Source organism: Amblyomma mixtum, chromosome 9 (genome assembly GCF_055824585.1).
Source record: "Amblyomma mixtum isolate Tamu chromosome 9, ASM5582458v1, whole genome shotgun sequence".
In the NCBI taxonomy this organism is placed as follows: Eukaryota; Metazoa; Arthropoda; class Arachnida; order Ixodida; family Ixodidae; genus Amblyomma; species Amblyomma mixtum.
In genome coordinates this window covers 18,415,084-18,441,500 of record NC_143020.1, presented here as the reverse complement: position 1 = coordinate 18,441,500, position 26,417 = coordinate 18,415,084, and the positions used below count along the sequence as shown (strand labels likewise).

Below are 26,417 nucleotides of genomic sequence, written 5' to 3'. Positions count from 1 at the left end.
ACTCGGGCCTCTAGAATTTCGCCTTCAAGAAATTCAGCCGCCGTAGCCGGGATCGAACCCGCGTCTTTCGGGCCGCGTCTTTCGCCGTAACCACTGAGCCACCGCGGCGGGGCGAAAGGCTATCAGGAAATTTGGAATGACTGAAGAGTAAAATATGTAGCTTGAACTAACACTCCCATCGTCACTGTGAAACTGAATGGACGCACCGGCTTTTTTTTTCTCTTGTCCGAACAACTCGAACAAAGCGTTAAATAGGCAGTTCTAGCTGAATACGAATAAGGAAAATAACGTCACTGTTTTCTTAAGAAGCCCCACATTCTTCCTTTCAAGCACGTACCTTGTTGTTGTACTCGGGCCTCGTGGAGAGGAGGATAACGCTGGCTGTGAATCCCTGCGAGTAGACCAGCAGAGGCAGCTTGGCCACACCGGTGGCGTTGAGGACGAGGTCAATGAACGCAGCTATATCGAAGCGGCCGATCTCGTCAAAACTGCCCCAGGAGATCGATAGAAGTGGAACGATCGTTGAAGGCGTTATTAGGGCATTTAAATTATTGGCTCATCAGAAAGGGTGTACATTATGAAATGTGAGTGAAAGCGTCTTCGGCCGTCTCACTTTCCGAGGCAGTACCCGCGTCTTCGCAAATGGCAACAGGATGAGACGTTTATAAAGAATCGGTAAGCTCACAAAGACTGTCGAAACACCCAACCGTTTGTGTCTAATATGAGTGAACCCAAAACTCAACATTACATGCCGATGCTGTATAGGCCAATCACCTCCAGTCTGAGCGTGATTTAGTAGGAATAAGATTTATTGGAGCGAAAGCTTCATTACGGGACCTCGTGCTTCGATCGTCGTCTGCCTAGTTTCCACCTTCAAATGACCTTGAGCTTCGAAAGCAAAAGAAGGGCGCCTATCTGGCGCCCTGGGACAGTGCACACCCTAGTCGCGGTTTGCGCTACGAAACCAATGGAGCGGGAGCTGGGAAAGCAAAGGAAAGGCGCACAGCTGCCCTCTTGGAACAGTGGACACCTCAGTCTTGTTTTAAGCTAAGTGGCGGTAGTGACAGCTTTGCGCTGCATGCGTTGGCATTGACAGCGCTGTGCCATAAACACGGCACTGAAGCCATGAGCCGTTGTAGTTCATTGTGTTCATTGGCGTTGGCGTTGACAGCGTTTTACACTCCGATGGGGACATTCAAAAAGGGACATCGAAACCAGCCTGCAAACAGCGGCGACGATAGTAGACCGCTACGCCCTCCGCTGCGGTCTTCAATGTTCCCCTAAAGAATCAGAATTTGAGCACCTGAGCCCCTAATAAAAGTGCACAACTAAAATATCTCTTTCTCTTGAGAGTGTCCCATACGCGAAACTGATGAGATACGGCTACTCGGACTCTACATCCACAAACACAGACGGCCAGATACTACATTGGCGAAACTCCATAAGGTGGGGGACCAGGTCGGCCGCATGGTCCGCCGGGTTTCCAACAAATGCGGGGGTTACAAAGTAAGGATGCCTTGCGGCTGGCAAACGCCTTCGTAACGAGTCGAATTCTCTATTCGACTTCTTATCTCTACCTACGGAAACAAGAGGAGGATGCCCTTGAGGTCATCCTTCGCAAAATGGTTAAACGTGCCCTTGACCTCCCCATCACTACTTCAAACAGCCGGCTTATGGCCCTTGGGGTGGTGAATACTTTCCGGGAGCTCCGGGAGGCGCACCTTACAAACCAGTGCACGCGCTTATCGCAGAAGGTGTCGGGTCACCACCTTCTTGCTCGACTCCATACCCAACAGACCACTCCTATGGAAGAGTGTGTTTCACATCCCAAAAGTGTGGAGATGCGCCCTCCATGTGCGGCCTCTTCCAGCCAACATATCACACGAAGACCATTATGGTCGGCGCCTGGCACGAGCGCAAGCCCTAGCCCGACATTATGGCAAAAAAACAGGTGTATACTACTTGGACGCCTCCGGCCCTCACCACGGGGGATGGTACACGGCCGCAGTAGTTCACAACATCAACGCAGTTAACGGCCTCAACTTTCGAGCCCGCAGTGCAACACAACAAGAAGAGGTGGCGATTGCTCTCGCGGCCTCACTTTCTGATTCATAATAGATAGTCACCGACTCGCAAGGGGCCTGTCAGAACGTCGAGCAATGCTGCACTCTCTTCCTACCAAAATTCCATACGGGATACGGACACCACACACCGTTACCTTATATTGGCCCCTGCTCATCAGGGGTTGGCAGGAAACGAGACAGCAGACGCAGCCGCCCGCGCGCTCCCTCACTGGGCTGTTTTCTCCTCCCCATCCGATCAGGAACCCGATTTTGATCCGGTATATGCGTTCAAAGATATTACAGCCTACTATCAAGATAGCCATCGCCTCTACCCATGTAAAGGCCCCAAGAAGGCGGATGAGCGGCTACTTCTCCGCCTTCTCACAAATACATTGCTGTGTCCGGCAGCACTGAAACATTTTGAGCCCTGCTTTACCGGCAGCTGCCCGCACTGCAGTGCGGTCTCTACGGACACCTATCACATGGTGTGGGCCTGCCCCTCCAACCCGATCATTCCCCCATCCCCAATCCAATCCGGGAGGACTGGGAGCCGACCCTGCTCGGCTGCCACGACTTACAGGCCCAACCAGCCTTACTCGGGCGCGCCCGGGTGGCGGCCACCACCAATGGAGTCCCAAACTGGGGTCATCCACCTAGTGTTTGTAAGGATCGGTCCCTTACGGGCTGATGCAAACATACCTCCTGTCCCTTCCAAATAAATGTTTTCACTACAACCACCACTACCACTTGGTGCAATAGGCCGCAGAGTTCATTGGGTGAGCAAACTCTCGCGATCAACCATTCGCTACTGGATACGCTGCTTATCCAGTGTCCAGAACGCACTGACCGTTACAGACGCCAAGCCACTTATAGTTGCCCGATACGCTAGAGCTTTCGCTCTCTAACCAGGTTCAGAAGCATCTGAACCGCAGGTAATTTTAATCTCAACACCATAATAAATATTTACACCACTGCTGCTCTCCGCGGTGCCAACCTGCTGCAGTGATTTTACTTGTAATGCAACAAGTGCTTGAGAGAGTTGCCCAACAGAATCTGTTACACTAATAAAAGTGCAGCGAACGTCGGACCGCAACTACACGGCGTCTTTCAGTCAATACTTTTATCAAAGTGGCTTCAAGTGATTGAGGGCATTTTACACCTTAGTGGCATTCTTCCTACTGATAATAAGGCCTACACAGAAAATAAATCTTCGCATCATGTGGGGCAAACTTGAGATATAGATGCGGACTTTATATCCATGACAATCCTACGCCCAATTAAGAGTAGCGGTTTCCGGGAGTGAATGGTACTATTTTCCCCCACAAACCAATAACGCAAAAAATAGTGGGAGCTTCTTGTAGAGTGAGCTACACTGGTCACAGTCTCGCCGTTTCGCGTGCTCTCTTGCTCGACCTTTATGCGCATGCGCGAGGAGCAAGTGACGTCACTACGCACATTATGAGAACAAAAAGTAACTGCGCAAAAGGACGGGACAAGAGAAAGAGAACCACACGGGACAAACGCGTTTGTCCCGTGTGGTTCTCTTTCTCTTGTCCCGTCCTTTTGCGCAGTTACTTTTTGTTCTCATAATGTCGTACCAACTAGCCCCTCACCGCACTCTTCTAGATTTCACTACGCACAGCTCGCATTCCTCGCCGTGTGCGCTCGCCGCTGCGGGCACTGCGCATGCGCGAGGAGATTGCGCAGCGCGCGCGCGTGTGTGTGTGTGTGTGTGTGTGTGTGTGTGTGTGTGTGTGTGTGTGTGTGTGTGTGTGTGTGTGTGTGTGTGTGTGTGTGTGTGTGTGTGTGTGTGGCTGGGAAAAACGCCAGCTGGAATACTGCAGTAAAATAATGAACGCCGATGGCCTATGGCTGCAGAGCCTCATTTCTGGCACAACATTCTCAATGCCTGCAGCCCACATCTCTCTCATCACCTCACGTGCCTATAAGCACGATTTAGGCGTCCACTGGCTCAGTGAGCTACTATGCGCACTTCCTTTCCTTAAAATTATCGGAGTGTAAAACGTTGTCAACGCCAACGCCAATGAACACATGGAACGCCGAAGGGCTATGGCTTCAGCGATTCCAACGGCCTATGGCTTCACCAACGAGGAGTACAAGCAGAGAAACCATACGACATGAATAATCGCTTCACAATTGATACTGCACATTGTCTTCTCTTTAATTTAACCACTCTTACACATACCCGAATTTCAAGGTTTACCAGGGGAGAAACCAAGCTAATAACAAGCTTAACCAAGATACACCAATATCTCACGCTGCGTATATCCTGGCACAGCCGAGCTAAGCCACTGCGAACTTTTTTTATACCGCTGCTACCTTGAGGGCCGATCAAGAAAAAAGTATTAATAGCTGCTATTTAAGCACACGATAAAGAGTACCACTGTGGCTGTTCCACTTGTTAGTTCGTTCTAGAGAGATGACACTTACTCACATAGTTCCTTAATATCACTCACAACGCTGCTCTCACCTCAGCTCGCGTTCCTCCCAGCAACTATAAGCTGCACGGCGTCTGTCGAATCCAGTTGGAATTATGGCTTGGTTATAGTGGTCGTTGGATTATAACCCGACAGCTAATGATGGCGTCTGATGCCACGTGATCTGCTACTTTCCTTACACTACCGTACGTTGCACGGACAACACACCAATAGCTTGCCCTTCTAAAGAGGCGAGAAATTAAATCGCGCTAGCGTGCAAGATTATTTAATGTAACGTGGTGTTGTTGGAGAGAGGAGCTGAGGGGTGGAGTTCCGGCAGTCCTTATTGTTCTTATGCTTGTGCTCGTTATGCATCTGTTATAAAACGAATTTATGCGCGCAGTCACCTCTACAGCTTTCTACGACTGATTATTTTCGTGAAGTTGTTCATAAATGTGAAACACTGCAGTCCTTCGCTGCCCTACTGTTCTTATAGCCTGCGTGCTAGAAGGCCAAAAAGTATAACAATGAAAAATAATCATAAGCAGTTGATCCATAAAATACCACAAGAATATGAAAATAATACATTACTGGAAATTAGTGTCGAAAACGTGAAAATATTTACAGACTGCCGCGCACGAAAGGAACTGAGGTTATCAAGAAGTTGGATTGTATTCTAATTAAGCGAAATTAACATTGATCCTTGTTTACCATGAAGGACATGCTATACTTCTGGTTAAGCTTATCAGCATATTAAACTGCATTAATTATTGGATCGTTAGGAGGATGCAGGTCTACACACTTATTTTAACAAGAACAGGGTGCTGCCCGCATTCTCAGTAAAATTATCTGGACAGCGATTCGCGCCGCAGTAGTGAGCGTGAGCGTTGTACGTAACACCACTTGCCTCCATTGCCAGTAGCGGTCGTCATTCTGCTTCAGCTTGAGATGACTGGAACGGAAATCAACATCCCTCGTGTTCATCGCCCACACGTCGTATCCAGCGTCGGCTAGAAGGAAGCCTGTGACAAGAGGATAGGAACACCGCAGCGTTTTTCAATTACTTGGTGAATTTAACCTCGTTTCAACACGAGTTAGAAGAGAACTCTATATTTCTCATCCAAGGGGAAGCAGTGGCAATGATCGCTGGCTGGTAGCGTTAAAATCAGAAACTGAGTGTTGCAGGCAACATAAATTGGCGGCCTGGTTTCCCCAGTACATAGCGGAGCTTGTTGGTGGCGAATCGGCTCTGCATGCCCAATTTACTCGAGTAATTGGCTCTCATTATGAACGCACCCGCGAATTTGCCTATTAAAAAGAGCATTTTTCTCTTCTCGTAATAGACGCACCCCATTCGTTCGGGCTTTCTCATCTCCTGATTATTTTGAAGGATCATTTTTTTTTGAAACGCGATGGAACTGCGGAATGCTAGAAAGAACAACATACGGAATACAAAAAGTATAATATCGTTCGGCGGGAAGACCAGCAAATACGAATGTTCCACGTTGAATCTGAGAACGAATAGATACAAAGCCTGGATGAAGAGGTTTCTTTGATCTGTGGACTGAATGCAATGAGTTGGCACGAGTGAAATCTAGTCCGCTCTTTAGACAACATAACTGGTCGGTGGGTGGGTTTACAGGCCTCTAACAGATAAGTTCCCCATCTGTTCAAGCGCAATGAAACCATGCTGAATATTGTGTATGTTTTAGTCTCAAGGTTGATGGGGCTGGATGAATTATTTATTCCCTCCAGGCTATTCTTGGTCTCGTTCTTGCCGCTTCAAGTTTCCCCTTACGCAATGACGCCCCCGTCCCTCCTGAACTTTAAAGGATTCGTTTGTGGAAAATGGGTGTATTATGCGAGAAAATACGTTAGTTAAAATATCTAAGCGCCGGTTGTCATCATCGAATGACTCTTTTTGTCCTATTTCTGTTGGCATTAGCGTTTCTTACGATGTTTAATCGCTACTGCAGTAGGCAGCATATCAGTAACACGGGCACGACGCCTAACTTCACGAGTTGTGAGCCCCAACTATATTCGTTAAAATGGGAAGCTAGCGGCTGCTATGGTAGCAGTCTTGTCCCTGTATTCTTTTCGCAGCACACTATAGGTACTGCGGCCTGCCCTGAGTGCCTTACCTTCCGGTAACCTGCGCACCTCGTGTCCCAACCATATTAATTTGAAAATTGCTTATGAAATCAAACTCAGTAGCGCCCCCTTTTTTTGAAACTGAATACGAATTGTACTTTCGAAACAGTTTTACGTTGAATGATTATCATAGAATATGTATCCGCTTGAAATGAATAAAAAGAAACTTATAAGAGAGATCCGACCAACTCTATTTGGGGGGGGGGGGGGGGGGGGGGCTCGTAGAACATGTATCGTTCGGAAATGAATAAAAATGAACTTATAAGAGACCACTGAATAACTCTGTTGCGGGGACTTGCACAAGGTGTGCCCTTTTTTGTGTTGAAACGGAAAAATGGAGTACTGAAGACACACTTCTGTGTGTCTCTCCCCATATTGAGTTGTTTTTCTGTGATGTTATGAACTTGACCATTAGCAGAGTTTACAGCATTTCTTTATCCCATAACGTTATCCAATAACGGTGTCCGTTATCCGTTATCTAATCCATTATCCAATAACGGCAAAAATTATTTCAGATTTTCGCTTCACGAAAGACCGCAGTGTAAAATCCACCAGAGCCACGTGAGAATTGATGACCCCACTTAAAGGCATAAGTGGCTCCGATAGACGTTTGGGGATATGACATCTATATTTTTTAACTTGGTTCCAATATATTTTCTGTGTATCTTAGAGGCCATTCCTAGATGCTATGCTTGACGTCATATAGAGTCCGTACGAATTTAGACTTTTCCCAATTTATCGTCTGTATAACTGGCATCGACGCTACCGTATTTTCTTTGCGCTTTCCGTATATGAACCGCATGGAAAGCCTGCAATGTTATGGGAATCTTAAAATTAAACATTGCATAGAGGAGGTCTTGAACGGCTGCAGCTTGCAGGTACGCACCGCCGCTAAAATTCGGGGCCGCCTAGTGATCGCTGCATCTGGGAGAATGGTTGAACGCGGGAGTTTCTTGTTACGACATGCGACTACAATGCCAATACTAACGCCCTTCTCTCTGAGGGAAGCAACTTTCGCTCCGAAAGCGACCCTCTGGCCGATAAGCGGGTTTACAATCCGCGACTGCCTCAGCATGAAGCCTGCTTTTCCCCAAGTAGTGCACACAGCAAATAATTTTAGGCTAAAATAGCTTGAAATGCTTCTGATGCATTTTAGCATTGTTAATTTCTACCATGAAGACGTAAATGTAAAAATGACCTGTCATATTCTGCAAGAGCCATGTTCAAATGCTCTAGAAAGCAGTTGACCACGGTAAAGACTAATTGGCTATTTTTCAAACCACAACCAATACCTTTTGTTGGGCATTGCAAACACCTTCTTTTATTCACTTAACTTCTGCTAAACCACTGCCACCACTGCCTTGTTCACACCGCACCACTCTTGTTCTTTTGTTCCATTTAGTCGCAACAGCGGCATGTTTAAGGTGCTCTTTAAGACACGCCCAGGCATTGACCATTGTTCCTGGCCCAAGTTTCGCGCGAGGCCGGCATGAATGGGCGACGCGCATAGATTTCGTAGGCGAGCGCTCGGCAGCTTTTCATAACGTCAGCGGAGGCAAAGTTTTTATACGTCACCCGCCAGTGGGTTGCTCATGCCACCTAGGATGACGTCATAGAAAGTTCCGCTGTCACTACTGCTGGCTTGCAGCGCAGGCTATGTTCACCTCGGCAAATCAGTTACCACAGCACTCGTCGTGGCTACGAGGTTCCGTTCTCACTTATCACGAAGGTTTCGGATGTTCAAATCCGACCCGAACAACTTTTTTCCAGGATTTTAACTCTTTGCATGACACACAACGATCACACTCAGATGGCTGAAATCGCTCATTGTAGCGAGAAATGGCAGTTTTTACAAATCAAAACTAATGAAGCCCATAAATGCGAACAACGGGTGGAAGGATGCAGCTTGCGCGCTATCATAAGCACGTACTGTTCTATCATGGTTAAAGGGTTCACGGTAGGACGGAGTTATTATGCCAACTGTATGTGAGGCTGTCCGTAAAGCTGGCGGCTCTCCATAGGCAGGTATACATCTATTCGGGTTGTGTAACTCGTCGAGGGCACACACACGCTGAGAGCGCAAGTGGGCCACGTTTGTAGTATGGCGTGCAGATGCTTGCAGCATATTGTCGACGTCACGTCCAACAGAAAAAAAAAACAGCTGTATAGAGCAGTAACCTCCTACAGTTTTTGTCATACAAGTATCGTTCAGTTTAATTGATAGTGTATGACATTTGAAGGACCAAATTATAATTGCGTAAAACCGAGCGGCATTTGTATGACATTTGTACGACACTTGTGTCACATTGGTATGTATGTAAAATCGTATGAGGTTATTACACCATGCAACTTTTTTCACTGAGATGAGCCGCATAATTTCAGCCCGATGCACAACTGTCATGCAGTCGCGTGCTCCGGAGTTAGCGCGCGTGCGCTCAGAGCGCATATGGCGTCATTGCTTCCACGTGTATGTGCGCGTGCGTTCATACGAACAGGCGTCTACTCGCGGCATTAAGCAATACTGCCATCCGGTGCAGCGCACTGACCACTTAGAGTCCAGCGGCTCGCCACCACATCGTTCTGCATTCCTGTGGAATTCCCTCCCAGCTATATGCCAAAGGCGGCAGCAGCAGTTTTGCGTCTAATAAACCCTAACACGTCACACTGATTGCGTTTTCTCACTGATATATGTAAGGAATGGCTCTGGGAGTGCCGAGTTTAGAAGAAATAAAGCGAGAGAACCACTTCAAGAGAAAAACGCTATTCTCTTTCTGTGTATAACTGTTTTCATCTAGTTCGCAGCTAACAGCTTGTGCTCATCTAGAAACTAGATAATTGCGCATGTAGACTAAGGGAGACCCGCATTCTGCAGCACATGCTGCAGCTGTGCTGGCGTAACCAGTTACCGCAGCGTGCGCGCCTGCCTCGCCCTGACATCGACGAGCGGTGCGTGAGGCAGCGAAAGGAGGAGGCGCCATATCCGGTTACCATAACCACTAAACAGTCGGAATGAGGGGGCCAGTTGCACTGGAATAAGTTCGAACTGTGCTATGGATGGAACGCATACCTGTCCACTTTGTGCCTTCCGCTTTAGTGCGTGTTAGCAGCGAATTTAATTTGCTTCTTTATTTAAGCTGCTAAAATTATTAGGACGAATAATTGTACAAAGTTCAACAAACGGCCTGAAACATAACAAAAATATATGCGAAGTAGCAAAGATCATACATATAACTCACTTCGCAAGGATGTCCATTCGCCTCATGGTGAAAGCCGATACGATAGCGAGCATTATTTATAGGCAAGAAACAGAGGACGTGTGGTCTGATTAAGCATCCGCTCTTCGTGAACCTGAAGCTGATTTTAATCCAGAAAATTGGACCAAACGATTAAGGAAGCTGCTTGGGGCAACAAAGATATGGGCGAAAGACCAAAACTTGAAGTTTCTACGGCACCAAAATCCTAAAATATACGTCCGGCGTACAGAGGGGGATAGTGCTTGGAGTATTAAATCCCTGAATAAACTAGATCACGTGCACTCTAGCAGAGACTATACAGGCCATCACATGCTATCTTTGGTTTCGTAAGTTATCTAATATGGCTGATCATAATGAAGCTGGAGCAGTGAGGCTCATTGGTGGTAATTTTCAATCGTCTTTCAGGCTATTTAATGCAAATGTGCAGTTTCTCGGAAATATGAGCACTTCATTAGCGGCACTTCTTAGTGAATTGATTAGCGGATTTGAGAGGCTGAGCCACCAGGCGAACTGCGAGGAGGTGGGGTAGGTCTCTCAGTGCCCCAGATGGCGCAGCCTGTCAAAGCTGCTGCTGCTCCGCTCGCCCAGATTAAAATTGTCCGCGCAGACGACTTGGTTTCCCGCTGATTCCGGACAATTGAGGCAAGTTCAAATGCTTATATCCTTATCGAAAAACGCACACAACCATAAGCTACCCTGCGTTCTGTGCTTGATCCGAGACACCTGGACAGATAAATACGGAACGGCCTTTATTTATACAGACATAACTAAACTAAAAGAATCGAAACCTACTTTTTAAAATCCTCTTTTTTTCTTCAATATATTTTATATGCCAATCGATCATCAGTTTAGCTTTATTACTGCGCGTGGTAGCAGTTCATTCCACGAGGAACTCTCGGATTAATTGCTCTCACTATTTTAATAAATCTCTTCACGTAAGCCCTCTTCCTGGATCAAGAGCAAGCATTTCACACCATATTCACCGTCATCAACAGCCTTTCTATGCCCACTGCAACACAAAGGCGTCTACCACATCTTTCCAATGAAGCCTGTCCTGTGCCACCAGCGGTCACCCCATCACTGCAAACTTCGTAATCTCATCTACCCAGATCACTTTCTGCAGCCCCATGGGACGCATGCCTTCCCAAAGAATCCAGTCTGTTACCCCTGAGCGCCATGGTTACCTTGACCTCGCATAGCATGCTTTGCGCAAGCCCATTTCTTCACTTCGATATTTACTAGGATGTCATTAACCCGTGTTTTATTCCTCACTTTGCCCTCTTCCTGTCTCTTAACTTTACACATATCATTTTTCTTTCCACAGCTCGCTGTGTTGTGCTTAGCTTAAGTTTAACTCTTTTTGCTAGTCCCCACGCTTCTGCCGCATAGATCAGTGCCGGTAACATATAGCTGTTATATAGCTAAATGCGCCTGGTAAATGCAAATCCACCCCATTCATATATTTCTATAAAGGAAGCTGTTGGGCGAGTTGGTGACAACCTTCATTAGTTACACAGCGCTGTACTCTGTTCTGCCATCTTCTCTTGTTTTGTCTTCCGCGCTGTAAGTATGACATGTACTCCTAGATATTTCACTCTTGTGATCCGGATATGCGGTCATTCCCTGACTTAAGTAAAAGTATTTTCTGACCACTTCCAGCACCTCACCACTAATTGTAAACTGCTGTTTCCTTCCGAGACAATTGAATATTACTTAGGTTTTCTGCATGTTAACTTTTAGAGCCACTGTTCTGCTCTGCCTGCCTAACTCACTGATGATAATTTAGAGTTAATCTCCTGAGTGACCAAGCAAGGCAATCTTCTCAGCGAATCAGGGATTACAAAGCTTTTTTCCACTAACTCTTATTCCCAACTGTTCCCAATTCAGGCCTCTGAACACCTGCTGTTAACAGGTGGTGAAATGCATTGGTGACATTGTGCCTCCCTGCCTGACGCCCTTCTCTAATGGACTTTATGGAGGACTATAGTAGCTACGCAGTCTTTATACATATCTTCCAGTGTTTTCACATAAGTCTCATTGCTGACTTTATGGAGGACTAAAGTAGCTGTGCAGTCGTTGCAAATATCTTTCAGTAATGTCACATGTCTTCTGCACCCAGATTCCGCATTGTCTGCATGACTGCTGCGGCTTCCACAGAGCCAGAAGCTTTCCCGTAATCAATGAAAGCTATGTATTGGGGTTGTTTATATTCTACGCATTTCTCTGTCACCTGATTGATGGCGTGAATGCGGCCTATTGTGAGTACCATTTACGAAAGCCTGGCTGATCATTTGGTTGACTGAAGTCTAAGGTTATCCTGACGCTATAAGTGGTTACCTTCGGAAATAATTTGAAGACAACAGACAGTAAGCTGACGGGTCTGTAATTTTTCAAGCCCTTGACATCTCATTCGTTATGGATTGCGTTGTTGTTAGCATTCATACAAGCTTCTAGTACGCTCCAGGCCATAAGTCATTATGTATGTAGGTTGGCTAGCGCTTCTCTAGCTAAATCTCCCTTCCGTCTTCAACATATCTGCTCTTACCTGATCCTCAGCAGCTGTTTTTCCCCTTTTTATTTCTCCTAAAGATTTCTTTACTTGCTCTTTTGTTACTGTCGCGGTGTCGCATTGTTGTGCTCTACTGCCTTCCTTTAATGTCCTGTTTACACTGACTACTTTATAGATTTGCGTAAAGTTGTTCGGATACATTAAATATTTTTTCATATTTCTAATGACATCGCGTTCTTCGTCTCGTGACTAATACATCTTATTTTTACCGAGGCATAGTTTCCTGTTCACGGCTTTTAGGATATCTACTTTTTTTAGAGCATGCTCCATTCTCTCCATAATTACCTTTGACAGCTCTTCCTGCTATATTCTATGTGTCGGGTTAGATGCCTTCATGCCTTCGCTTTTCTTAATAAAACTTCTGCGGCACAGTAATTCGATCCTCAGTCCCTTTGCACGTGAGGTGCATGCGGTACCACTGCTTCATCGCTCCTGACCATGAACTACACACTATTGCATGCATATTATTTTCTTTTTAGTTCTCTAGAACTACATGAAAAATGAACATCCAATGGTCGCTTAGATAATAAGGGGGTTTTCAATTGTAAGATGCCACTGAAGGCTGATGTACATCAGGAGCTCATTTTATCGCCAATGCTGCTTAACGGTTGCACTAGTGACTTGTCTATGGCAATTTCTGCACGTTCGGAGTTCTACTATTCCGATGACACTGGGTTACTAGCTTGCTATCTCTTTATTCTCAAAAAGACCACTGGTATGCTGGAAAAGGACACGTTCGTACAATGCAGTGCTTTGGTTCACTATTATGAAAATGCTGCTAATGCCAGAAAAAACTTCATATTTGCGCTGTCAGCTAAAGGCTATTGTAATTAACGTGCCTCTCTACTTACTGAAGTTCGACTCTATTTCTTATACAGGTACACCCTCTGAATATGCGGAATTAGTTAAATATCCAAGAGCTTCTCTCGGCAGTAACTTCTCTTGGCAACACTGCTTACTTTATGTTTGCTCAAAACTGAAGTCAGTAGCACGGGTGTTGTTCACTATCAAATATGTTGTGCAAATGGCTGTAAAGAATATGATTGTGCACGTTTTGGCTTAAGTGTGTTGAGATACCGTATTAATGTCTTAGGATTCTGTTAGGATTCTGTCTGTAGGATTCTGTTAGGATTCTGTCTGAAGGATTCTGTAAGCTACATAAAAAGCGGTAATGCAATCGTGCTCTCAACTAGTAATGTAATTACGTGTTTCCGAATAGTCTTCTAAAAATGTTGACTACAATTCTCCAATACTACCAGCTTCAAATATCTTCCGCGAGCTAGGACATCCGGATTTCAAATCTCTGGTGACAGGAACTGTTGTTAAACATTTTTGGAAGGCCGCACTTAAACACGGAACTATATCCACGCGGGAACTTAGAAAACTCCATCGTCATGTTGTTCATCTTTCAGCCACAGTATGAAGCGTTTAGACGCCCTGCTTATGTTCCGGATTTTTTTCAGCAGGTTACGAGAAGAGATTTTATTAAGACTTTTAGCCCACCAGCACCCAGTGTACTTTATGCGCCCAGTTATCGGTTCTGCTTAAGTACTTTCAAAACTACAGTTAATTTTTTATTGTTTCAAAACTAAAGACGGAATTTTTTCTTTTCTAGTAGGTCATGCTTTCGTCACCAGGGGATCAACCGACGCCCCTTAACTAAGAAAGCGTATTTCCCATCCTCAGTATGTCATCTTTCTTGGTGAAACTTCAGGGTGTTTGTTTCCCATCAACTGCAACTGTAGTCGCTGGCTTATAATGTTCTCGCGACCGCGTTTATGTGCATATTATGCTAGTTTGAAGTATAGAGCAGCAAGAAAGATGAATAAAGAATAAATGCTTTGAACATCCTTCACATTTGGCGTTTTTTGCGCTATGATGAATTATATGCTGGTGTACTTTCTATAGTACGCTGGGCTTTCCTGTGTGCACAACGGCGGCTATCTATTCGAGGTTATAGATCTTATAAGTCCTTCCAAGTTTTCGGAAAACAATCACTTTGTCTGCTCAGCGAGGCCTCAGGGAATGCTGTAATTGTAGCTAGCTATCCTGAAAATCACGATGACGTGATTTTAATTGGTTGCAAGAAAGTTTTAAATATAAGAACTGGATGTTCTGCAGTGCCGATGGCTACTGTTATGCATTTCACACCCACTGTTTAATGTCCTTGAGTCCGGAAAAGAAACTTTTGGAAACGCATGCTGTCCCGTCGTTGCCTTAGGGTATTCAATGCTTAGTGATCATTTCGCCCTTTTTGGCAATTTTTTTACAAGTTGAGAAATTCTTGCAACGCTCGGCCGCGAGGAATTTCGGGCTACAGGAATCATTCGCCAAAACTGGTTTATGAAGTGTCTACTCCGCCAAAAGAAAGCAATGAAATAAAAGCAGCATGGGAAAATTGCTTCTTGCTTCGATGGTGCAGGTTACCTGGTTTTATTCAAGTCTAAGAACAACAGTGTAGTCAGTATACCCTGCAACTATAACAGCATTAAGCCTACGTGTTTTGTAAAGCAGTGGTTGCCTAGAGTATACAAAAAAACGGCACATTTTTTAGCGAAAACTCCTTTCTTTTTACAACAGTGGTATGGCAGGTGTCCACCTTTCGGATCAAGCCGTCAACTGCTCTACATCGGCATCAGGGCCAAATGAGGGTTGGATGGTTGTTGACATGAATGCTCAACTTTCCAACTGTGAATACCTGAACAATCTACCAAACTGCGAGAGCACCGCCGCGGTGGCTCAGTGGTTACGGCCCTCGGCTGCTGGCCCGAAAGACGCGGGTTCGATCCCGGCCACGGCGGCTGAATTTCAATGGAGCCTAAATTCGGGAGGCCCGTGTTCTGTGCGATCTCAGTGCACCTTAAAGAACCCCAGGTGGTCGAAATTTCCGGTGCCCTTCACTACGGCGTCCCTCATAGCCTGAGTCGCTTTGGGACGCTAAACCCCAATAAACCAAACCACAAACTGCGGGAGACCAGCCTGCGGACTATCTTTCCTTTCGTAAGAACTTTACTCGTCGTTACCTAGGCCTTGATGTGCAGCAACCAGCGGTTCGCAGACACTCTAGCTCAATCGTGCTGGTGCTTCTTTGAAAAAGAAAAAGGTTCCCGCGCAAATTTGAATGATGTGGGGCCAGTATAGCGAGAAAAGATTCATGAGTGCCAGCAAGAAGTGTAATACTACCCTGCATAAAAATAACGGATATATTAACAAAATTCACGACACCAAGTAGGAGCGGAGCGAAGTAGCCACATGGCCTGTGGGAGGGACCCAGCGCACTATAAAAAGTGCACCGTGTAACGTCGGAACAAGTGAAGCAATCGTGCCGAAGTTTCAGTGATCTGTTTTCCTTTATAAAGGACCATTATGTGCTAAAAATTAAGAAAATCCTTTAATTAGATTTTTCTGGGTCCCTAATGGGTTAAAGTCAACGTAAAACACCGTTTGAAGCATGAATAGCGGAAATACAGTTAACGTTGAGAAATTTTGTTTGTCGGCACTATATTTAGTGTTTTTAAGTTTCTGTTTTTCTCTCTGAGCTTACCAATTTTTACCGCGGTGTTCATTTCTTAAATTTTTTTCTCTTCGGCATATTCCCACGAATGACGGCGTTTTTTAGTCGACACATGTGTTAGAAGTGTAAGGCCGAGCTATACAAGCCAACTATTGACTTTGACTAGCCTGTTCGTGTCGTAGTGCTTTTGGTGACAAGGCGGCAGAAACTTACTATATAAAAACAAAATTAAGCTACATACTGTACATTTATCTAGTTTCGAGACCTTTATGATGGAGAAGTGCAGTACTGCAAATATATTAATTTGTGGACAAAAGGTTGTGAGTGATGCACGCCGCCTATTAGAGGTGGCATGGTCATGACACCTCTAATAGGCGGCATGCGAAATATCAGCTCTCTAGTCTTGAGGGCTTGCGTGAGAAAAGTGGGACATATGCACCCCGTTGCCTTGTGAATGCATGTGAAAAACTGGGTCATATTGTAACGTGGCGGCCAGCCGAAGAATGAGGCGTGATGAACCATGAACAAGAGATGATTTAATGGCCGCTGGCCTAGCGCGAGCGCTCCGTCCCGCGCCACTGCCAGCGTCGTCTTCTTCGTAACATTACCCGGGGCCACCGAGCGATCGTCCCGATCGTAAACAAAAGAAGACGTCGATGAAGGGATGGGCGAAACGGCTATGCACCCTGGCCAATCCCCCGCCGTGGGTATGTGCCATTCAGCCCGAGGACATCATCATCATCATCATCAACGGTGGTGATGAGCTTCCAGGCGAGAAAGTGGCAAGGTGGTGAAGTGCTGGCCGCCACGGTAAATCATCTCTTGTTCATGGTTCATCACGCCTCATTCTTCGGCTGGCCGCCACGTTACAATATGTGTCCCACTTACCAATGAAACACAATCGTTTCAGAGAAAAGTATTTTTGTAATACTCTCACAAATAGAGTTTCTTCCTGCGCGCAGTTTAAGACTGAAATTCTTTACCCTTTGAGATTTTTAGTCGGACGATTTTTAGTAGAAACGTTTCAACGTCATTTTAACCACTTGTAGACTGAAACAGATGTCTGTTTTGAATGCTTTATTGATTTTTCTCGTTTTGTCCTTTTTATATCTGTATTATGTTCAGTGCCTCTCCCGCTTGGGCCAAATGTGGCTTGCAGTGTCACTGAATAAATAAATGATGCTAGTGTAGCCCTATAAATGAGAAAAAATGCAAAACCTACTTTTTATGACAAATCAGTCAAGAAGTGTTAATGCTACAACCACTGGCTGCCGGCATTCGAGCAACAGACATGGGCACGCCTGAAGCAGGCTCCTTTCAGTTCTGAAAACGCAGGTGGCAAGCTCCACAAAGATGCACTCCACAGACTTTGCATGTGAATCGTGAATTAATGAGCGCCATGCATGCTAGTGAACCATTAGGTTTTTTTTTTCATGGGCTTCGAGAAAACTTCATATTTGCATGGGATACACTTCCGGTATATTTCACCAATTTCTCACCTGGGGCCTGGGACGGGAAATTTACGAACCATGTCCCAGACTCGGCAAGTATTCCTGGCACCAGAAGAATGGGCCTCCCACGTGTGGCACCTTGTGTCGTTGTGTTTCCGTTGTCCTGGGTGTTCGTGCCCACCCTGTCCACTTCTAGGATGTAGCCGTCGTCCGTAGTGACCGTGAGTGTCTCGCAGGAGTAGCCGAAGTCACGTACCAACTCACACTGCGAGAGTGAAAGCGGGCATGAGACTTGAAACGCACCGCTCTTTCGAATTTCGCGTACTGTGCACAACAGGTTATATAACCAGTAACTGTTAAAATTAGAGTTCGATATATAGAAATGCCTTTTGAGGCAGAGTAATAACAGAAGTGCAGGAAGCGAGAAACAAATATGTATCGTGTTAGCTCTTAAGTGAGTAGCAAAATTGGAATAATTAACCTGATAACTACTATAGTTCAAATCCTTGCTCCGGCAAGAAATTTGCAGCTGCGGGTCCGCAACAGCTATCTGAAGCTTGAAAATTTCGCTACTGTGGTGCAATATAAAATGTTTATTTTGCGCATCATCCGAAACCCACGCTGCTTTGAGCGCACACAGGGACGCCTATACCACTCGTATCTTGGGAGCGCACGTGCTACTTGACCTTTTATATCGCCACAGGAGTGGTGCGGTGGAGTTTAATAAGTGTGTATGCTTTAATGCATGCACGTCTATTGTGCCTTGAGAATGTCGGCATCAAACAGAGGAGAGGCATATAGAAAAATATCACAGCAAAGTAACACACGCGCGTGTTTTGCTACCAGGAGCTTCGACTGTTGCGTAATAGCACGCAGGGTTGCACCATGGATCTCCTTTCGAACTAGCATCCAATGTGTATGAAGGTCTATGAAGGTCATAGGGTAGATATGCCTTCTGACCGCGGGTCGTGCATTGCGTTGCACTGATGTTGAAAATAAGTGGTTGCCATCAGTTCTGGTCTGTGGGCCGTCCCAAGTGGTCGTCACTTTATTGAGCTTAGCGGCGAACGTTCCACTGATTTCAGAATAGTCCACTCCTGTGTCCACAGTTACCGCGCGGCCGTCAAGAGCCACTTCGATTTGCAGTCCGGTCTCGGTTTCCTCGGGCGCTGTAATAGTGGCTTGGATGGATGGAATCGTGGTGCGCTGCTGCAATCGTGTTTTCACTGGGCAACAACGTCGGTCTTGTTGGGTGACGTAATTACCGAGCTTGTCTTTGAATGTGACATTGGCGTAGTGGGTACGGTGCCTTCATGCGACTAGGCTAGCGGAGGGTCTTCGGTGTTTCGCTCGTGAGCAACCTCACCTCCAGAGGTTGCTGTCTTTAGTGTATCCTGCGGCGCCTGGGAGACCGTCCTCGAGCAGGCGTTGCGTAGCTGGCACGTTGTGATAGAAATAACACAGAAGACGGCGAAGGGGATGTCGACTACCGGCTGTGCGTGTAGTCGGCGTCGCGCAATTATTCGTCTATACACCGGGGCGTCTGGCCAGGTTGTTGCGGTGCGACCGTGGAAAAAAAAAAACGTATCCTTTTCTTCTGTAGCCGTATTGCCGTATAATGTGGCCGGGCTTATAGCAGTGGAAGCATAGGGGTCGGTGCTAATTGGGGGAGCTCCAGAGGTCTCCTTAGCGGACCCTGCGGAAAACTAACCGGGCAGGCTGGCGACTGTGGTCATTGGGGTGGCGCATTTTTTCCATGCGCAGGCAGGTGAGAGGCCTTTGAGTGTAGGTGATGTTCAAAATCCAGAGGGTTTAGAACGCTGAGGTTCCTGATGCCACACATGGATAACACTTTGGCAGTGACGACATTTACTGTTCCAGGAAAGTTCACTTTTAAGCTACCGCTATAATGATGAAGTGCTATTAACGGAGCTACACATCCTGTACTAGCGCAGCGGTTCGAAATTCCTGATACACCTCCTCCCCCCACATTCATCTGCAGTTCCCGGTCTGGCCTACCTGTGGCCATTGTCTTTCACAAGGCTTTGAAACAACTTCGGCCCACGTGTACCCTTGCCTTTCCTAGGAAACCTTGGATTGCTTTACCAATCGGTTATAAATGTGCCCCGTTCATATCCATTTAATCCACTTGGTCTGAGCTAGGTATAGTTAACTCACCTTTGTTTTCTTATCCACTCTCCTCTTTTCGTGTTTCTTAACGTTAGAGCTAAAAGTTTGGTTTGCATAAGTCGTCGCGCTGTCCTGAGTTTACTTTCGGGCGTACATTTCAAGGTGTCAGGTCTCTGCCACGTATGTGAGAACTGGATATATAAAAGTTTTTCGTGGTGTGTTCGTAGAAGGTCTGATTTAATAGTGTTAAACGTTCTAAAGCGACAAAGGCCGTGAAAGGAGCCGTAGTGAAGGGCTGCTGATAATTTCAACGACATCTCCTTCTTCAAAGTGTTCGTAGATCGCGCTGCACACTGGACGAAAGAAATTCTTTTCCACGGAATGGTGATCGCCGCGCCCGGGATCTAACACGCGTTTCTCGGTCAGCAGCCGAACGCATTAACCACCGAACAACTGCGGTGGTTGCCTAAAGAACGAGAGCCATCGAGATCCAAGAACTATTTTTCGTTTTGAATGAAGGCTGTATACAATATCAGCAAATTTTACGGCCCAGGGCAATTGACCTTAATTTTCAAGAAAGCCTGCATTGCTCTGGAGAAAAAACAGCGCACCTTAAGAGGTAGACAATGTCACTTTTGCAATTGCGGGAAAAATGAAGATTGGAGCCATATGTAACAAATCATAGGCTTTTGTCTAGCATCAACCTTTCTTCAGTACCAATAAGATAAAGTTTCTGCCTGAGTCTGCAGAAAAAAAAATTGGAGGTGACACTCAGCTCTGCCCTAAATATATTGCGTTATAGTATGACTACCCACACAAGCCGAATTGCTAATTTTCGACTTCACATTAATAGATCCTTTGGGTGTTCTCATAGCACTCCTGGCGCAGTGGTGCAAAAGTTAAGCGACGTGCTGCTCCCCAGCGCTGGCAGCTATAGCGACCGGTGCGGCTTGTTCTGTTCCCGAGCTTTTGTTCCCGAGCAACTTTCCGCAGCCAGTCATTTTTTTAACTGCGACCTGCCATGGTGGCAATTTGCTCAAATCAGTTCGGAGTGCTGTGATGACGCCAGAAGGTCACTTCACCTAGGTCACCGACCCCGTTCCTTCTACGGCTGTTTTTCCCTCAAAACATCGAGGACGGCGCCTGATTTTCTGGACAGTGGGAGCCTAAGCGTCATCGCTTTATTGTGTTGATGTTTTGAAGAATGCATATTTTTTACAGCAGAAATTCATATCTTGTATTAAAAGTAACCATATCTATTCATCATTTGGGGTCTTGAGTATCTGTTCTCGCTTCGGAGATATTTTTGAGCAGCGTCCGCTCCGGCGGACGCAGTTGTTGCTGCGACGCGCGTCTTTCATTTCCTCTGTCTCCTTCCTCTGATCTTTTAACTCTCCTCTATCTGCACGTGGCAGCGGTGGTGGCTTGGCTCGAGCCAGTAGCAGGCCCGTGCAATTTCCTTTTCTTCCTTCTCTCAGTCACAACAACAACAACAATCATCATTTGGGGACAAAGTAAGAACCTGTGCTAGCTTTAATGCAGCTAGAACGATGATGCAGGAGCACTGATTTGAAATATGAGTCACTCCGCTGTGTGAAGCCCCCAATGACGAGTTTGCAAACAACAGAGAACTCTGTTTCTGGGCCGGTGCTATTCTTTGGCCTTAAAGCGATGTCAGATTCGGTCCAGATTTTAAGGAAATTTTGGTAAGAAAGAGCGTTAACCAGCCTCATGACAGATGAGTTGTCAGCACTCAAGCAAAAAATTGTTGTGGTTTAGCTCAGGTTAAACCTGATTGGTTGCGAAAGCTTAGCTTGCTTAGCTGCATCTGATTCTCGTCGTTTTCTCGAACGTTCTTCCATGGCGAGACTCCTCGAAGAGGGCGGCACGACCGGCTCCGCCTGGCTGTGGTGGAGAGAGCAAGCTGACTGACGCGTGCCGGCGTTCTGGAAGATGTTAAGCTTCGCCTGTAAGAGCGGAACGCGACAGCGTCTTGCAGCGCTGCCAGGGAGTCCATAAAACGCCATCGCCCGTTCGGCTGTACGCCTTGCTCCTCGGTAAAATGGTTTTTCAGGACAGGAAATATATCTCCCTCGCATATCTCGGTGGACACCTGAACCTCGCCGTAACGGGAAGGGAGGAAGACGGGAGTGAACGAAGACACCGTTTTCACTAGACGCGCCTTTGTTCATTCCAAGCCATCATGCTACCATGGCGGAGCTTTTAAATCCCGCTCCGCCATGCTAGCTCGATGGCTTGGAATTTTCACCGTCTTCGTCTGGTCGTCTGAATGGGAGCGCTGCAGCCGGACCGGCCTATTCAGACAGGTACCGGACGGAGGGCTGGGACTGGGCCATTTGTTTTTGCGGCAGCTGGTCAATCGTTTTTTGTTTCTTCGGGACACAAGAGACCCGTTTTTGCGCACCGTATCCCAAGTTGGGCTGCGGCGCATGCTGCCGGAGTATGTAGTGTCTACTACTGAGGTTTACTTTAGGATCAGCGGCTTTTACAGGGAAATTGTAGCGAGTGTTAGATTCCTTTCTGGCCGGTTTTGAAATGGTTTTCTGTCGACGGTGAAACGGAAGAAACTGTACCGTGCTTTGTGCGATATAGTTTTCCCAGTGCCCTTGTACAGGGCCTTGTACAGTGAAGGCCGTGGCAAAGATATTTTAAAGAGGGTTAAAAAAATGCAGTTGCCACCAGGAACAAAAACCTTTTTTAAGCTGCTGACTGGCACCTTACCGGTTAAAAAATTTTTAGAAGGACAGGAATTTTTTTTTACCCTGGGGACCTCATTGTTTAATTTGCTGAAAGCCGGAAACAATACACCACGTGTTTTTACATTGTTGGTAAGGGGTTTATTTTTAGGATGTATTGGAGTGAGCCCTAAAGAAAGAATTACCACTTGACACGTGTGGCATCCGGTACTTATCTGTAGAAAATGAGGATGGGGTATCACTTGACTTCATAATGCTGACAGCCCTCCACTGTATATGGCGTTCCAGAATGTCAGGCTACCACTGTGACGAAGACGCAAGACCTGCCCGAACTTACTTCCGGGAAAGCATGGACTGCTTTCTGGCCATCCAGAGAGCCGCTGCGGAGCCTCCGGGGTGGCTCTCGAGACTAGAGCCGTTGTGCAATTTGCGTGAATTATAATCTGACGAAGCCAGATTCATGCTGGCTGACCACGACAGTGCCGTGTGTATGTATATAGCGCTTAGTGTGCTTTGTTGATTGTTTTGTTGAATGTTATGTGTGAAAGCCACGCAATAAAGAAAAAAAGCTAGCAAGGCGGAGTGGTTAGCGTGCTCGTCTCGCACACCGGAGGCACTGGTTCGATTCCCCATCTCGACCAATTTCTTACTCGGCCTTATTTATTGGGTATTTTATTTTATTTATCAGGCACCTCACCATTCCACCAATGTCATGGGCTGCGGTCACCTGCGCTGCGTGAGACGTCACTCGGTCGCGGCATACGGCATACGCAAAGCTCGGCTCCTGCCCTCGTAGGAAAGCTTTTCGCATCAAAACACCCCTTTCGTCTCTCGCACTAACATCCACTCACTGCTACGTGCGCGAACCTACACTCACGTTGCTATTCACAAGGCGGCACTAACCATAACACTGATAGGGGTGCGGGCTGAAAGAAAAAACGGTTATCAAAAAAAGAAGGAAAGCGCCCTAACCTCTGAGATATCGCGTCGGGCCCGAACGCTGTCACTGTTGAGAGCTGTATCACACTGAAACTAGCAGGGACTCACCTACTCAGCGGCTCACCAACTTCTTCTTCTTCTTCTTCACCTCTTTATAATGGCACATACCCACGAGGGGGGATTGGCCAAGGTATAGTGGTATACATAAGGAAATTTTCATAGGATTACGAGAAAATATCGGAGCCAAACGTGAATTTTGAAAAATGTATTCATGAAAAACGACAGAAGGAAATTTGAAGTAAAAAAAAACAAAGAACATTTTGGCGAGAATAATAATTTTATAAAAAAAAGAAAAAAAAACTCCGAGACTTTTAAAGGAGTTAGCAAATCAACCTACCAGTTGCAATTATGTAATCATGGAGATTCTCAGCTCACCAACTCTCACCCTCGCTTCTTTCTCTCTTCCTTCCTCTACTTCGTCCTCCATTCGTTTTTTTTTTTGACGACATGGTCGACATCTCCACCTAGACTGATATCAACATAGCACCTTTCCTTTCCTTAGAAACAGTTATTTTTTAAAGCGAAGCTCTTAGTGACTCGTTTGCCGGTTGATCGCCGATGGTGGTGTAGCATCACGCGATCGGCCCCTGCATGTGCGTCGTGCTAGTTTTCTGCCTTCCGAGTGGAGCACGTGTTCACCTCTTATCTTTATCTATTTATTTATTTACATTAGCCCTCAGCGCCAGTGTAATTCAAGAAGGGGAGAGGTAAATATAACAAAACCAGAAAAATACAGTTGGTTACAAGAATGCTAAATAGCATTTAATATACAATGCTAGCTAGTGCTACGCGGAACTGCTCATAATTTACAAAGCCAGCAACTTCTGCGGGAAGGTGGTTCCATTTACGTGATGTTCGAGGCAGGAATGACTGCGAGAAGCATTTCGTGTTACATGACACAATTTCGGTTTTGTGATTCTGATCAATGCGGCAGTACACATAAATTGGCTTGGAGATGAGGTGATCACGTAGAGTGGGATATCGATATAGCTTGTGGAATAGAGCGATACAAAAGAGTGATCCCGAGGCCTCATGGAGCTTTTTGCCGCGATCAGATGGCCTTCATTTTGAACGGGAGTGGCGCGCGCTCATTAGAGGTCGTCATATGCTTAGAATATTTACAGCTTTCTTGGGCAAAAAATATTGAATATTGTAAAGTTGTCAGGTACTGTTATGCAGATATAGCTACTGAAGGTAATGTTCCATTCTTCCGATGTATAGCAAAATCATTCTTTAAAGTTTTGCCTCGATCGCATATAGCAGTTTCGACTGCCATAGCCAACCAATGGGGAACGCTTAACAGCAAAAAAAAACAAAATCCTGCTGGTAGTAGATTTGTAGATATTGTAGGATGGGGGTTTGTTAAAGGCACTGGGACCTCAGGAGCAGGGTGGCAACAGTCCGTGATCGGCGAAGGCGAGAACACAGCACGCGCAGCGATGGCCATGCCACCGCTAAGCAGAACGGTCGTCTTCGTCTTCACAATTGCCCCCGGGGAGAAGAGGAGCCAGCCTGGCGACTTAGGGCGCAGGCAGGATGGCTGGGTCGTAGAACGGCTTGAGGCGCTGGACGTGAACAGTCTCGCGTCCACGGCAGCGGCGATCAGAAGATGGCACGAGAGGTTCGACTGTGTAATTAACTGGAGATGTATGCTCCAGGACACAGTATGAGCCATGGTATTTGGTGAGAAATTTTGACGACAGGCCCGGAGTATTTGTCGGAACCCAGAGCCACACAAGGGAGCCATTGGGGAAGTGTGGCGTTGTTTGATTGAGGTCGTGGCGGGATTTCTCTCTGCACTGGTTGCCAGTTGTGAGAGCACGGTCGATGCGGCGACAGTCTTTGGCGTGCTGGCCGGCTTCAGATAGAGGCGTATACTTGGAAGCGTCGGGTTGGTACCGCAGAATGGTGTCGATGATAGCAGAAGGGTGACGGCCGTAAAGGAGAAAGAAAGAAGAGAAGCCAGTAGTGGACTGCGTTGCGGTATTGTACGCATAGGTTACATACAGAAGCACAAGATCCCAGTTAGACTGGTTTGAAGAGACGTACTTAGATAACATGTCACCGAGGGTACGGTTAAAGCGCTGGGTGAGACCGTTGGTTTGCGGATGATATACGGAGGTGGTGCGATGAATTATATTGCACTTGGTGAGCAGTGCCTTCACAACATCGGATAAGAAGGCGCGGCCTCTGTCGCTCAGCAATTCGCTAGGGGCGCAATGACGAAGGATGAATCGGTTTAAAATAAACGAGGCAACTTCGGAGGCTGTGGCAGCTGGAAGGGTGGCGGTTTTGGCATACCTTGTCAAATGGTCCACCCCGACGATAGCCCAACGGTTGCCGGCCGAAGTGTACGGAAGGGGGCCGTATAAATCAATGCCGACGCGGTCAAATGGGCGTGACGGGCAGGATAGCGGCTGCAGTTCTCCAGCAGAACGTTGAGGAGGTGGCTTGCGACGTTGACGGGTAAGGCATGAGCGCACGTATTTGAGGATGAAGGTGTACATGCCACGCCAATAATATCGTAGCCGGATGCGAGCGTAGGTCTTGAACACTCCGACATGACCACACTCCGGGTCAGCGTGAAAATGGGCGCAAACGTCCGAGCGACGGTGACGAGGAATAACTAGCAACCACTTGCTGCCATCTGAACTGTAGTTGCGGCGATAAAGGAGGTTATCACGAATTGAGAAATGGGAAGCATGGCGACGAAGAGCACGCGAAGGAGAAGCAGCCGCAGGGTTGGTGAGGAAGTCAAGAAGAGAAGAGATCCATGGGTCGGCACGCTGCGCCGAAGGCATGGCGCTGATGTGAAGCATAGGGGAGGAGGCGTCTAAGGTTGAAAGGCTCGAAGTATTGGCTGGAAGTGGGCACCGCGAGAGAGCATCGGCGTCTTGATGTTTGCGGCCAGTACGATACACGACGCGGATGTCGTATTCCTGGAGGCGAAGGGCCCACCTCGCGAGGCGACCGGATGGCTCTTTCAGAGAGGAAAGCCAGCAGAGGGCGTGGTGGTCGGTCACGACTTCAAACGGGCGGCCGTAGAGGTAAGGGTGGAACTTGGTAAGGGCCCAAACTATCGCCGGACACTCTTTTTCAGTGACCGAGTAATTAGATTCAGCCTGTGTGAT

General features: G+C 46.7%; 1 protein-coding gene across 1 annotated transcript in view; it reads right to left on the bottom strand.

Moving 5' to 3' along the window:
* LOC149328422 (lipase lipl-1-like) overlaps positions 1–26,417 on the bottom strand; it is a 56,444-nt gene that overhangs the window by 22,711 nt on the left and 7,316 nt on the right. Inside the window, exons 2-4 of the mRNA XM_089560256.1 lie at positions 17,489–17,705; positions 5,409–5,523; positions 338–488 (exon numbers count right to left, since the gene is read on the bottom strand). Of these exons, the coding sequence (XP_089416382.1) occupies positions 338–488; positions 5,409–5,523; positions 17,489–17,705 (483 nt within the window). The remainder of the gene's footprint in view (positions 1–337; positions 489–5,408; positions 5,524–17,488; positions 17,706–26,417) is intronic.